Source organism: Lagopus leucura, unplaced genomic scaffold (genome assembly GCF_019238085.1).
Source record: "Lagopus leucura isolate 7727_CA_CO unplaced genomic scaffold, USGS_WTPT01 Super-Scaffold_100008, whole genome shotgun sequence".
Lineage (NCBI taxonomy): Eukaryota > Metazoa > Chordata > Aves > Galliformes > Phasianidae > Lagopus > Lagopus leucura.
In genome coordinates, this window is record NW_024962265.1 from 5,038,917 (window position 1) to 5,054,589 (window position 15,673).

The window sequence follows — 15,673 nt, forward strand, 5'->3', positions numbered from 1 at the left end:
TTGACCACTCTGAGTGTGTTAGGTGCTGTGTGAAGGAACTTAATACAGTAGCATTCATGTTCTGTCAGAAGATTGTATCCACTGGAGGGTTTGCATCTTGGTTTAGTTTTGGGAAGAAAGACTCTTGAAAGGATCAGATGTGGAGATAAGCTTTGCTCCTGTTGTAAATGTCTTGCCACACAGTACATTAGGCTGTGCTTGCACAAAGCTCCCTGCTCAGAACAGATCTGTTGGATTCATAGTAGGTATGTGATTAGTGTTTGTGGAAGGTATGCATGTCAAAGAAACATTCATATCCATATGTTTTAGGTGTTTTTTGCTGAGACAAAACTGACTACTAATGTGAGCTAGGCTTCCTAGTCAGAGGTATTTTGAGGGAGATCATGCGGCATGTGCAGGGTGACCGGGGGATCAGGCCTAGCCAGCATGGGTTCATGAAGGGCAGGTCCTGTTTGACCAACCTGATCTCCTTCTATGATCTAGTGACCCATCTGGTGGATGAAGGAAAGGCTGTTGATGTGGTCTACCTAGACTTCAGCAAAGCCTTTGACACTGTCTCCCACAGCATTCTCCTGCAGAAGCTGGCAGCCAGAGGCTTGGATGGGTACACTCTTGGCTGGGTAAGGAGCTGGCTGGAGGGCCGGGCACAGAGAGTGGTGGTGAATGGAGTCAAATCCAGCTTGCGACCAGTCGTGAGTGGTGTTCCCCAGGGGTCGGTGCTGGGGCCTGTCATCTTCAATATCTTTATTGATGACCTGGATGAGGGCATCGAGTGCACCCTCAGTAAATTTGCAGATGACACCAAATTGGCTGGAAGTGTGGATCTGCCTGGGGGTAGCGAGGCCCTACAGAGGGATCTGGACAGGCTGGAGAGCTGGGCTGGAGCCAATGGGATGAGTTTCAACAAGGCCAAATGCCGGGTCCTGCACTTTGGTCACAACAACCCCAGGCGACGCTACAGGCTTGGGGCGGTGTGGCTGGAGGACTGCGTAGAGGAAATGGACCTGGGGGTATTGATTGATGCTCGGCTGAACATGAGCCGACAGTGTGCCCAGGTGGCCAAGAAGGCCAATGGCATCCTGGCTTGCATCAGAACAGTGTTGCAAGCAGGAGCAGAGAGGTGATTGTTCCCCTATATTCAGCACTCGTGAGGCCGCACCTCGAGTACTGTGTCCAGTTTTGGGCCCCTCACTGCAAGAAAGATATTGAGGCCCTGGAGGGCTCAAGAAGGGCAACAAAGCTGGTGAGGGGTCTGGAACACAGGCCATATGAGGAGAGGCTGAAGGAGCTGGGAATGTTCAGCCTGGAGAAGAGGAGGCTCAGGGGAGACCTTATTGCTCTCTATAACTTCCTGAAGGGAGGTTGTAGTGAGCTAGGAGTCGGCCTCTTCTCTCGTGTCATTAGTGATAGGACCAGGGGGAATGGTTTCAAGCTATGGCAGGGGAGATTCAGGCTGGACATGAGGAAGTATTACTTTTCAGAAAGGGTGGTCAGGCACTGGAATGGACTGCCCAGGGAGGTGGTGGAATCACCGACCCTGGGGGTGTTCAAGGAAAGGCTGGATGTTGTGTTGAGGGACATGGTTTAGTAGGAGCTATTGGGAATAGGTGAACGGTTGGACTGGGTGATCTTTTAGGTCTTTTCCAACCTTAGTGATTCTATGATTTTATAATTCATGGCTACTGCATGGGTGAAGGGCAGTCCCAGAAGACAGCATGTAGTGGGACAGGGTGGGTTGAAGTATGTTAAACTTCCCAGGTTTTACCATGGATGTTTTTCCCTTCCAGAAGGCTTGATGTACCAGGCCCAATGCCTCCTTCTTTGCAAAACCCCATGGCTTTCCTTCCCCATCACTGTTTCTCCTCGCTTTGTGATTAGGACCCAGGCCTCAGCGAAGTGATTGTGAAGAGGCAGCAGAGCCAGTTCTGGGACAGATCTCTGTGCTGTCTCTGGCCCTGGAGGTGGGGGACAGGCTGGGGGATGACAGACAGGCTTCTCTGTCTGTAGGCAGTCCAATTTGCCTGACTCTTCATTAATTGGAGAGGACACAAGCTGGTTACAATACATTCATGATTCTTTCTGTCTCTTGGGCTTTGGTTCTCTTACATTTTTTGAGTCTCTTTCAAAGTTGGTGATGCCAGGTGATGCAATGATGGCTCTCTGCTCATCAGACCTTTCCAGCATTTTCTTTCTAGGACATGGTTCTCTACACTGCCATGTGTGTGGTAAGGAAGGTACAGAGAGAGACAGCCCTGCTCACACCTTAGAATCGTAGGATCATCGAGGCTGGAAAAGACCATTAAGATCATCAAATACAATGATCCACCTTGACCTCAGTGAGTGGCAAACCTCCTTTTCCCTATAAAGCAAGCCAAAGTTGCTTGCTCTTGCAACTAGCCAAAGGCACATTCTTTCAAAATCCCAATGGGGAGAATAGGAAAATAGCCTGAAAGACTTGATGCATATCTCCAGAAAATTTTAGATTTCAGCCCATTAGTATTTTCCTGGTGGAAAACCTTGTACAAAGCATGTCTTATGAGCTTACAGAGAAGGCCTGTTAGGTACTGTACATTGGGCACTGCTCTTGCCCACAAATGTAAGGTTTGATGAGGAAAAAGGAGAGTGCTTTTGCAGTGGTGAGTCATGCGAGTCTCATACTGCTGCAGGCCATGACCTTTGCATGGGAAACTCCATTACAGCATGGAGATCAAGCACCCCATGGTGTGGGTATTTGTAGCTGTGTAGATATTCCAGTTTTAAGCTGTAAGGTCTGCATAGCTTGGCCAAAAAGACAAAAGAGCAGCTTCAGTTGGTGTTGGGAGGAGGTCTTCTTGCAGATCCTCTGCAGAATTTTGCATCAAAATCCTGGGAACCTGAAATCTTGTCTTCTCTTATCCTTCCGAGAAATCCTTTGCATTTGTTAGAAACACAACTTTTTTCCTATTAATACAGTTATCTTCATTTACAAGTCTATAATTTTCATTCCCATAAGAACCTAAATCTTGTTTTAATGTATGGAAAAACAACATAATAGCATTTAGGCACTGTGACCAAGTACTTGAAAATCCAGAAAGTTTGAAATTAGCATTGGAACTTGTATTCTTCTCTCAGTATTCAGGAAACATGGAGTACTAGTCATTGCACACCAGGAATTGCTAGGCAATGGCAAGCCATCAGGCTTACCAACATTGTATTAAGAATACAATCAACCTGAATTTTCAGTTGCTTCCATGATTTTGAGCTGTTAGATTCAAAGCATAGTATGTATGTAAGTATTTCTGTCTAGGGCTCATCATTTAAAACTTTTATCAGTGTGAAAATGTGTTTTCACATATTCACTTCACTATAACATTATGGGCCTTTATTTAAAGACAAAAAATAATAAAAGTCTGAGAGGTTGGGGTTTTTTTGCTTCTTTGCTTCCAGAATTTGGTCTGCATCAAAATTCAGCCTTCTCAGCTTTTCCAGATTTTCTTTCCCAGTCATGTTCTGCAGTTCAGTAACAGCTTTCCAAATTAGTTAACCATTTGCCCTATAAGTATTCTTTGATGGAAATTTTTGTTGTTTGGCTTAGATTTCTGATTGTCAGCAAATGGAGGCTGATAATGAAACCCTGCTGCCAGCATGCAAGGGAGAGCATTAGAACCCCAACTGTACTCTGCACTGCTCCCAAGTGTTCCTGCCCCTATCGCGTACCATTACACTTAGTTTATCCAATGTAATGTGATCGTCATACGAAGTCAAACCAAGCTGTCGTGAGACCTTTCTTTTCTAGCTGCCACTTCAAGAAATAACTCAGATGCAAAGCTTGCAAAGTGGTGATCTGAATACTGAAGGAAGGCAGCAGTGGCAGCCAGGCCTGCAGGAGCATATCCTGTTGTCTGAATATTTCTTCATTGGCACGTGAATGCTCTGGGACACTGCCTGCAGCATCTCAGGCTTTCTTTTGGGGAAATCACAGGGGAAAGTTCTGAATTTCCTTGAAGTTAAATATTCAAATGCTAGGCAAGATATGCATGCTTTTTCCATTGTAAATCCCACTTTCCTCTTCATGAACTCTGGCATAGAACAGGTTTTGTCATTAATCTTTGTGTTTTATCAAGCTTACAGTGAGCATAAGCTTTACATAGCAAAGAAAAATATTCATAGGCCTTATAGAGTACAGTAAATTGCACCATTGTACTGCTATGTTCAGGTCATTAAAAATAATTTCGTACCTATAAAAGTCTTTAATTTGATTGGGAAAACCTAAGATTTCTGTGAAATGCATAAAAACCTAAAAAGATGCATATTTGTTTATCTCAAGATCCACAAACCATTAGCATACTTGTTTCATGTTTTAAAATTTTAACTCTGAAAACTTGACAGTTTTCTGTTTTTCTGTTTAAGTAGGTGAGGATTCCTTGTCCTCCAACTGTTTTATGTTCTTTCATTTTTGATTTAGATTTGTAGTTAATGTTTTGGATGCATCAAAAGCATGACTTGCAGTCAGAAGGCAAGAGTCCTTGTCAGCGTTTTAGTAAGTAGAGGTCAGAACAGAACATGAGAACTTACATATTCATAATTGCATACATTATCCCAAAAGAAGGTCTCCTATCCTACACTGTCCATTTACATGCTTAGTTAATAGCTTACTGGGCACCGTGAAGATGGCAGCTGTTTTGGTTTCAGACGAGAGTGTAAGTGTAATCTTTTCTGTGTAATAAGGGACATGGGTTTAATGCCTAAAGAAGGGATACCGACATTATTTATCTTTTGAAAAAGAAGAAATCCTAGAAATACTCCACCTATGCACGTACACTTGCCATAGACACAAACAGTCCTCCAAACACAGGTGCCATTTTATATTATCATCTGAAAAGAGATGAAAGAGTTGCAAAGAAGACAAAATTTCAGAGATGGAACAAAAAAAAACTTGTCTGCTTCCTAATGGAAACTTTGGCTTTGCCATCCCTCTTCACTAGGATGGGGTTCAGCAAAATTGCTCTACCTTTGCCACCATATGCCTGCAGAGGTGATGAGCCCCTGCATGCTGCAGCACTTGCAAGCAGCCAAGTTGCACCAAACATGTTATCATCTACATAGATGATATGCAGTAGCTCTGGGGGGAGGGAAATCAGTCCAAGAAGCAGCGTGTACTGTGAAACACAGGGCCTACGCCAGACTCCTGTGGCCCCAGGAGAGCAAACAAAATGGGTCAAATGCAAATTCATACGAAACAAGAGGCAAGCACTGAACTGGGAGTGAGTGGAAGCCTAAGGAAGAAGTTTGGTGGAGCCCATCAGGACTGTGTCCTTGGGATGTTGGGCATCTCAAAGCTGCTGTCCTGGTCTTGCGGCTCCTTCCCCCACCAAAGGGAGCTGTGAGGTTTATGAATGCCTTGAATTGCAGCCAGGTAATTGCCTTCAGGAAGTTTTCATTTTGCTAAATGTAATCCAGAGAGAGAGAGAGGAAAAAAAAAAAGGGGGTGGGGGGGAGAAGAAATTTAATAACATGATAAACAACCATTTCTATTTAGAAGCCTTATAAAGGAAGCTCTAAGTGTGATCTTCAGGGAAATATTTCATTTGTGTAAGTGTTAATCCTAGGAGGATACTTTCCCTTTGGAGGATATACACAATGTCCAAATAAGAGACCTGACACACTGCACTACCCAAAATTAGCTTTGAAGAGCATTGGCTTACTGTAACAGTGCTGCTTGCCAGATTATTGCCCGTGTCTTTTGAAGAATCAAAAAATAACATCTCTGCTGAAGAGGCTGTTTCCTCAAGTTTACTTTCAGATTTATTTTTTTACTTCTACTATTAATTTATTTCCTGCATTCTGTTAAAAGTGGCGTTTACAGGTCAGGGAGCATTAAAAAGGTTTCACTTGGAAAGCAAAGCAAAACAAACACACACCACAAACAACAGCAAACACCTCTCTGCCTTTGTTGATTGCGTACTTTACCCAAGATTTACATTTTTCACATCTGCTGACTTGCCTTTAAAGTTTTGATCTTGCATGCTGAATTGGTACAGAAGACATTCTCCTGATCTGGAGTAGGAGATGGTAACATTTCTGATTTTTGTTTTCTCTTTTTTTTTTTTTCCAGAAGAATACTAAAACAGCCTTTATTTTTATGATGCCACACTAGTGGCGAGTTTGACATTATCACATTAACTGCTGATGTATAAATGCAACACTAATGTATTAGAATTAAAACACTGTATAATGACCTTCCCTTGGTTCAGCCATTAAAAATACATTAATATGCTTTCTTGCAAGTTGGACCTAATGCAATTTATTCATCAGTAACTGTTTTGTGGGTTTTTTTTTTGTTGTTGTTGTTTTATTTACGAATATCTGTTTATTTTCTGGAAAATTATTCTGACTTTGTCTTTTGCAAAATAAAAGCCATCAACATATCAGGCCCACTTACCTTTATTTTATTTAGAAGAGCAGTAGCCAGAATAAGGAAATGGAGTCTCCCTTGTTCTAGTGCACATTCATTTGCTCTTGTTGGCCAGCTTTCTCCAGTGTTGTGTGGTTCAACATACCCATTTGTAAAATTAGTATATTACCCATCTCAGATGCAAATTGAGCCTTAATTAACAGATGTTTGTAACTGCTTTCACATCCTCCTAAGAATCCCACTACGTGAGTGCGAAGCAGTTGTTGCTGGGAGATGAGAACAACACTGAGGGAAAGGCTTTGCTGGAGGTGGGGAGAGGGTTTTCTGGTCGTTTTTTTTTTTTTTTTTTTTTTTTTTTTTTTTTTTTTTTTTAGCTACTTTTGTACTTCTTTATAACTCCTTGTTTTGAAATGGGTGGGGCATAAGATAGCAAAGAAAACCAACCAAAATTATCTTCCATATAATAGCTGTTACTTCACATCTTCCCTTCTCCGCCTCCCATGCACCAAGGTTTTAAAGCCTTAAAAAGCAAGCTCAGAGTTGAACAAAAGGATTGCTGGTACAGCAATAGGCATGTCGCAGCATACTTGAAGATAGCAGCTGTCAGGACACAGGAGCTGAAAATGCAACCATGTATGCAGGCTACGGGGGAAAGCTTGGCCTTGGGCGTTTTGCTTTCACTTTGCTACTGGTAACCCTTTGTGTGCTGCAAATGGTTTTTAAAGTTGGGGGAGCACAAAGTCAGGGAGTATTTCTGGAAATAGATAAAGCAACTGGTAATAGCTGTATGGATGTGAATAACAGTTGTGAAGTATGAGAAGCTCTGCATTTCGGCAGCTTGGTTGTTATCTGATCGTGAGCTTCCTCAGATGGGAGCTGCTGCCGACCCAATTTTAATCAGTTGCAATTTTGCCTTTACATCTAAATTATAATAACTTGGATTGAACAGGAAATGAAATGTCTGCTCAGAAGTGTTTCTGTAAAGCAGTAAATTTCTTGCTTTAGTTTCATGGAGCATCTTCAGTCTGACACTCCTCATTTTACCCAGATGTTACAGGGGCTGTAACTCAAATGTATTTTACGTCAGTTCCCTGATTGTGAAGTTAAATGAAAAGTCCACAAACCATATAAGAATGTCTTCCCAAAGCCCTCTATCTTTAAAACATGCAAGTACAATTATTATACAGGAGTCTGGAGCTAGAGTGTAAACTTTTTCTTCCACTGTCTCAAATCCACCTTCTTTTGGGAGCAGCCACAACTCACCCTTGCTGATGGCTGCTCAGTGGGAAGGAGTGAGAGGAGCTGGTGTATCAGTTACTGCAAATAAGCAGGCATATATTTGGCACATCTCAACGCAGCCCAATATACCTCACGGCTGTGCTGAGTTTCGTTAGAAAGATGGGGCTTGATTTGTGGCTAAAATCTGATCTGCAACCTGAAATACCTCTCCTCAGCAAGCTGTTGCTCCCACACTTTCCACCTGTGTTAAATCCAGTTAAAATGCAAACAACTGTCTCCAATGTTCAGCTAACATCTGTTTGCATGCTTGTTGTCTGATACAAAGGCTAATTATCACAGATCCTTCTTCAGCGTTTTCTTCTGACTTCACCAATTGTCCACAGTCTTGATATCTGGGGCATAAATGCCAAGGCTGAAACGTGCATTCAATTAGAAGATGACTCTTGACTGACCTACATAACAGTTCATTCATGAGATAATGTGACCTGCAGTCATAGAGATAAAAGTCAGTTGATTGAGCTGGGCTGGCTGTGTATACTGCAAGCTCTCCAGTGATTGAGGAATCATCTAAAATTAGACTTACACTGTACGTTATTGAGAGCCTTTCAGATCTGAGTCTGTTTCGGTAATATTTCTTTTATGAGATGGGCGTATAATTTGTCACATTGTAATCTTTTAATGCTTAACTTCATTAGCGTGAAGTACTTGGGCATCAAATAAAATGAGCAATTAAGTGATTTATACTTAAGGTCTGCTCTCGGTTCAGGGCTTAGGTAGGCAGCCTCCCATGAAGAGGAGAGATCGAGCATTTACCAGTATTTACCACTTCCTTCCGAGAGCCACAAAATGGTGCTTTTGGTAGTTGAACCTCTTTGTGTGTTTATCCCAATTGGCTGCTGCCACAGCACAAGTTACTGTGCATATTTATACTAAAGGTTATTGATTGTCATAAAATCTACAGGGCATTTTACCCAGTTTTTGCCTATTAGGTTTACAAAAGGGAGAGCTCGCTGCGGAAGTGAGTTCACCGGCAAGGAAATGGTTGAAGTGTAATGGTGAAGCGATGCTCTTGGTATTGCTAATAACCACAAAGGAAGCTCAGATAAAGGTTGTAGGTCTGACAGAAACCTTCCTGCGCACGCTCACAAAGTAAGACTGTTCAAGAGAGAGCACGGCTGTCTCTTCCAGACGCAAGAGACTGTAAGGTATTTCAATCCTTTTTTTATCCTATTCATTGTATTGTCTTAAAGATTAATTTACAGAATAATGCAAAATTATCTTTTGTCCTCCAGGGCATAAGTTCCTCTTTTTTTTTTTTTGCCCTGTAAGTGTGCTAGGAGAAGCCTGTGCTCTGTCACACGAGTCCCCAGTTCCTCTCAGATGAAGGCACTCCGGAGCTGACGGCGCATGTCACAAGGAGGAAGAGGGGACATTTTGTGTAGGAGACAGCTTGCTCTTACAGAGCTCTGTAAGAATAGATTTAAGGTTTTCTCTATTATCTCCAGTGGTATTCTTACCACTGTGCACATTGCGTGCCATTTTCTTTCCATCTCATCAGCGTGCTTTCATTTGGTTTTTAACTTCGTGCCAGTGCCATTCTGATCCTGTTTTGCAAAAGGTAAAACTAATCAAAAAGCACAGGAACTTGCTGTTGGCTCCTCCTTCAGGAGTGTCGGAGAGAGTGTTTCGTGAGTTTCTTTCTTTGTTTTCAATGTTCTTTGCTTTGAACTGTTAACAAAAAATAACGAAGTGGTTACCTGAATGAGAGTAAAAATCGGTTTAATTTAAATTTTCACTTTGTACATTCTTCAGGGCTTTTGCTTGGCCCAGTCTTCTTGTGCTGAATACATGTAATTTAGCTTTGACTAGCAAAGGAACCATTAGGTAAGCTGGCAGAAGAAAGTGTGAGAGAAGCTCGTGTTTTTGAGGCAGTTTTGGTGGTGTAGCCAGGCCACTTGATGTAAGATGAGATCGAAAGTGCACAGAACCCAATTAGTGCCCATTTTCTGTTTTCTCTTGATTGGCTGCAGAGTCAGCGGTTTAATTAAGCAGAAATGGGGAAGTAGAGTTAATGTTCATTATAACTAAAACCAAAACAGCTGTTTACCTTGCCGAAGCCTTGTGAGCTACCATCAATAAATCTTACCCCGAGGAACACTCTCCCTGTAAAACATGCCTTTCCTGCTATCCTCTGATATCATTTTACATACTCATTTTCACAACATTTCCTAATCAGATTAATTAACACATTAGGGTATAATTCTTATTGTCTACAGAAATTACTTCAATTAAAACTATTAACATATTATCATAATTGTTATATTATTACATCTCGCTTTGTTACTACTCAAAAACTACTCTAGCAAACCCAAATGCTTGCAATTAGCATAAAATTGTCATATCTGCACTTCTTATCTTAAAGGAAAAGGTAATTGTAAACTTATTGAATAATCTGTATTTCTGTGCTGGAATTTCTGCAGTGAGAAGAGGTGAGAGGGGCAGTGTCTATCCCACACGATGAGGCTAAAAGGATTTTGTCTTGATTGGGCTCTACCATACCCACCAGGAGTGTGAGCTCTGTGCAGGGACATAGGAAGGCACACAGAGGAGCACAAGGCAGTGATGGGTACAAAATGGCTATATTTATGCTGAAAATCAGTATATCTTTCTGAAGGAGGTCAGTTTTTGGAGTGGTTGTTTTGTGCGAGGAGTGAAAGCAAGAGGTGTAGCTAGCTTTAATGTTGAGCTTTGGTACATGCAGTGTTCTTACAGGCCAGATGAAATAGGCTATCTGTCTAAAAGCAAAAGCCTACTGTTAACGTAATTAAAATGTTAACATTTCAGTCAAAGAATTATTACCAGTCCAGATTTACCTCTGAGAAGAAAGAATAGTGTTACAGGTGTAGTAATAATAATAGGTTTAAAAACATTTTATAAACGTCTGAGTTTCCACTTCTTTTTGTCATGTTTTGCTCATCTGCACTCCGTGGGCAGTAGCTTTAATTTTGGAGCTCAGGAACTGATACAGCATGGTCTGAGGCACCGAGGCCCACATTGGGAATGGTGTGTTGATGTCAGGGCTTCTTCCTCTGTGCTATAACGAGCATGATGCTGATGTTGATGCTTTCTTCTTCCTCAGTCTGGGCTCTACTTAGGCTGTTGTTTTTTTTTTTTTCTAACATGCTTTTACAGCTGTTTTCTTTGTTGGATTGTAACACTGCCTTACTCCTGAATACAGTGCGTAACATTGCCTTACATATTTTCTCTTTCTTATCCCTAAAACCATGGGCTTGTTCAGCTGTTTGGGGGTGAATTTTTATCACCGTCACTCTCTACTCCATCTGATCCCATCCCATGCCTCAGCTCTTCTATGCTGCATTGCATGTCACCTTTCTGAGGCAGCTATACTGTATCTGTGCTACTCTGCGCTGTGTGGTTATATGGCTTTGTAAATATTTCATCCTACACAGGCTAACTACTTGTTACTACTGTCTGTATCAAAATTGCACTGAAACCACACGAATATGTGAAGATAAGCAAAAGTAAAATAAATTAGGCACCAGCCACCTGGTCATTAGGAAAATTGCTGCTGCAGCTAAAGCAAAGCTCCAGGCTGGGCTGCACAAGTGTAGACAAGCCTGATCCCAATGCTGTGCAGGCTCAGCACAAAGCCTGGGGCTATTTCTGGCAGTGGCAATACAGTATTTACTGGGCTACAGGGCTTGAACTTGATGAATGAGATCATTATTTGGGTTTACCCATTTTTGGCCAGGGACCAAGCTTGGTGACACAGAATGTCCTTTTTGGTCTTAGGATCTTATCGACACCTTGAACTGCTGAAATAGAAAAGGAACACTTTACAGAGCCATTTTATATTGCCTTACCAGTAGCAGACAGGTTGAACAGAAAACAAGAAAGTTGATCTAACTGAGGTAGGTAATTGCTGCCATTCTTCTAAGCCATATGTATTCCATTTGTCTTCATGATATTGCTGTGAAAAAGCTGTTATCCTCCTTTGCAGATAGATGGTATTTATCTACAGTTGCCCTAGGATGCCACTGTAGTCAATGGAGAGACATTGCTGCCTTCATTTTAGTCCACCTGAAGTCTGAATTGCCATCTAAATTGATTATTTCTTTTCACAGGCTAAATAGGAAATCCTGGACACACAGATTTAATAAATCTGAGCCAAAGAGATTAGAGATTTGTCTATAGCAGATGAGTTTCAGAGCCTGTGCTTTCACAGCTGTTATGAGTAACTAGCTTAGCTTAAATTTGTTTCATGTATGTTCTATATAGGCAGCTGACTTAGTTTAGATTGTATAGTGTTATTATACCCCAAATGAGATGTGTCCACAGGAAGTCTATGGCTGAGACTAGAATTCAATACTTGTATTTCAGATGAGAAGATAATGCCCTAATCAGTTCTCATCCATATAATGTGATGTCAATGGCGCTACTAAATTCTTTTCAATTTGGCTATCACTCCAAACTGTTAAGCCATCTGCTGGTGGCAGCCGAAAAGATGACAATATAATAAATTACTAGAAAAAGTTAAGATGCCTAACATCTGCTCACCACCAAGCTCGACCATCTTCCCTGTATTGATGTTCTGTCATCTCATGACACAGTCAGAGAAGATGCCTGCTCTGAAGTTCTTGCACATTCAAATTAGTTACAGCTGGGCTTGCTTTCCAGGCATCCATCTTTTTGTAAATTTCAGGACAAAATAGGGAATAACAGTAGAAAAGAGTGAAGGTGGAGGGAGAAAAACAAAGAGTTTCTTAAAATATCCCAGAATGTTCCTGGCTCAGGTAGCAGTCTTTATCTACTCAGTCTTCATTATGATTGATGAAGAAATATCTAATGATGGCAAGCAGAATTTTGCAGGACAGAAATAGAAGCTGCTGCTTCTTTGGAGCTGCATGACTGTGTGTCCTGGAATTATGCTCTGCATAATATTGTAATCAAATAACTGTTTGCTTAGAGTAGTGTGGACTACGCCAGTTAGTGCAAACAATGCAAATGTAGTTTAGGTGAGATTATGCAGCTCTGAAGGTGCTGGTCGGCAAGCACTGCTGAGAAAATATACACATAATGTTTACTTAAAACATTCCTGGATCCTCCTTTGGTGTTATTAGTCTGTCTTGAAAATCTGCAAACACTCACTTATCAAAAACTCACTGCAAAACATTAGGCATTTAGGGAAGTCAAATACAGAGTGGTGGATGCCATAGCAGAACACAGTTAATGGTTAAACTGTGACTTAACTTACATCCAAGTGCAAACATAATTAAATTAGAAGAAGTCCTGAACCAAATGTAGATGCGGACTGCTTAGAATGCAAAGAAGAGTCTGACTCCCATTCTACAGCTTCAGTCTTCCGAAACAAAACTGTAGCAGACAGAAGTCCAGAGCTCTAGTGAACCAGACTGACATTTGCCATGCTGTGGATTGATAACATTCTGCTCATTATTGTGACACGAGCTTGCACAAAATGGTGTGCTCTGAGGGTTAAGACTGTAGGCCTTGGGGAGGCTGGTATGGCACTAATTTGGGGAAATTTCCTTACGTTAGGTAAGCAATATCAGTTGCTTCCCAGTTTCCTCTTCTAAGTTTATTCTGCTCCTCTTTGATTTCTCCAGGCATTGTAATTGATTTCTACTATATTCTGAGCTGCTCTCCCATGAAGTGTTAGGCCCATGCAACCAGGAGAGGGGTGAGTATGCGGCGCACATCCCTCCATAGCATACCTCCAGACATGTTAGGCTAGTTCAGTGAAATTCCACTGGAGCTGAATCCCCTTCCTTACAATAAGCAGAAGGATAAGTCCTTGCCTTGTATTACTGGAAATAATACAATTTAGTTGTGATTACTTAATAAAAAATACAAACATAAGTAATGTAAACACCTACATACTATTGTTACCATCACTTTATTAGCAAAACTATTGAATTTGATCCTGGTAATATCTGATTGGAAATGATCTTCTAGACTGTGTTGCTGTGAGTCCTGTGCTGCTGCATTTCTCTTATTCATCAATAAAAATCAGTTCTTGCAGGTCTAGTTAGAAAGTATTCTCCCCTGTTGTTTTTTGTTGTTGTTTTTCTCTTTAGCAACAGTGTGCATCTTTCGCTCTGCTACTTCTCCTTATCTATCTTGTGGGTAGAGCTTTGAATCTGTGGATTTGCGTTCCTTAGGTATAGCAAGTTAGCAAGCTACATTTTAGTTATCATGTTTTGGGAGACAACAGCTGAGATGTGGTGATGGCTGAAACAAGGAGCCAGTGGGCTAGCTGTGCACTTGTAACCTAAAAAGAGCACGATGGACTGTGGTTGAACTGAGATTCTAGCAATCAGTGGACCAGGAAGTGGGCATTCAAGGTCCTATGACTCATTGCCAGCCTGTAGAAATGCTGGGGGATGCTTAGATGTCCTGAACAGGCTGCCTAGGGAAGTGGTGGAGTCACCATCCCTGGAAGTGTTCAGAAGAAGGGCAGGTGTGGCACTGAGGGACATAGGTTAGTGGGCATGGTGGTGATGGGTTGATGATTGGACTAGATCATCTTAGAGGTCTTTTCCAACCTCAATGATTCTGTGAAAAGGTGGGAGGGCAAAAGACACCCCATATAGACTTGACTTATGTATTAATTCTGCAGAGGCAGAAAAAGAAATCAAATCTGTAGTGGTCACTGGCTCATCCCAGCATGACTGTGGCTGACAGTTTGTAATAGGCCTTGTAATTTTCCTTATTAAAGGAATTAGTGATAGTGTGCCTTTTAGAATGTGTTTAGGGTGTGAGCTAGTGTATTTGGTAGATAGGAGTGTCAGTAGGTACATCTGCTATATGGGAAGGATAACATTTCTAAGTGAGCTCGGGTGGAATGGGTCTTCCAAGAGGAGTGGACTGAGGTTGCTGAACAGCTTAAAGGATTTGTTCAGAACAGTCATTAATCTGTCATTAGAAAGCGATTGCAAATGCCATTACTTTCGGTCCATCTATAGTGTTTCTCAAGCATGCCCCGGAAAGCCAGACACCATTCTGGAGGTTTAGCAGTAATTTGAATGCAACAAATTGTACCTGGAAAGCACAGATGTTGAAAGCTGAAAATCTGAAGGTGCCGTATGTTTCCTGTAATTGAAAGCAGGTGCCCTGAAGGAAGCAGAAATTCTATTTCACTTTATGAAGTATCTAGTTGGCAGAGCTGGCCAAAAAAAAAATACCCTCTAAAGCTTCATTCACAAGGACTGGATAAGGCAGATTAAAGCTGTTGTTTTATGATAACTCTAAAGGGCTCCAGCAAGGGATTTAGGTGATATAGAGTTGGGCACCATAGACAAAAGGAATGAAGTCCTGTCTGTAGTGTTCTGAGCAGTGAATAAATTGAGCTGATTGTATTTAAAGGATGGGGTGAGTAGGAAGACTGTGATAACCATGCCACATGTAGCACTGAAAACTGAGACCAGCATCTCCAGCTCTTTGTGCCTATTCCACTTCACCTCAGGACAAATGCTCTGACCCAGGTCTGCAACAAGAGATACACGTTGAAGTTATTCCACTTATGAGTACTTCACAGGTTGCTCATCTGGTAGGCTAGAAATCTTTTACTTTGGTCACTGTATACAAGGACCCCCAGTCCTGAAAATGAATAAAAGCTATGAAAATTTATCTTTCCGAGTGTGACTCTTTGGGAAGCTGTCTGTGATGTGAAGCCTGCAGGATAATGAATGACAGAGCGCTGCCTGATTGCCCTAACTGCAGCTCTATCTGCAGGTTATACAAAGCTTTAGGAAAGCTTTCTTATGTTATTAGTTTAAATCTGTGCCTCAGTTTACCAGTGGATGAAGGAAATGCCCCTAGGGTCCTCTGAAGATTATTGACTGTGTGTTTTTGGGTTTTGTTACTGGATATTGTCGTAATCCTAAAACAAGGAAGAAATATTAGCACCCCACTGAATTTAGTTGAATTGCATTCAAGCTGAGCACAGCCTCTGGGTGTAGGTTGTATTTTACTTAAGAAGAAAAAAATAAAAATAAAAAT

The 15,673-nt window shown here is 41.5% G+C and overlaps 1 protein-coding gene across 14 annotated transcripts in view; it reads left to right on the forward strand.

Moving 5' to 3' along the window:
* The window catches only part of CELF2 (CUGBP Elav-like family member 2), a 367,962-nt gene that overhangs the window by 163,161 nt on the left and 189,128 nt on the right, over window positions 1-15,673 (forward strand). For 4 of the 14 annotated variants that reach the window (XM_042872818.1, XM_042872820.1, XM_042872821.1 and 1 more), the window contains exons 2-3: window positions 11,447-11,565; window positions 13,279-13,352. The exons of 9 other annotated variants lie outside the window; for them this stretch is intronic. In XM_042872818.1, the coding sequence (XP_042728752.1) occupies window positions 13,336-13,352 (17 nt within the window). In that variant the 5' untranslated portion in view covers window positions 11,447-11,565; window positions 13,279-13,335. The remainder of the gene's footprint in view (window positions 1-11,446; window positions 11,566-13,278; window positions 13,353-15,673) is intronic. One more of the 14 variants, XM_042872822.1, reaches the window with a different exon arrangement.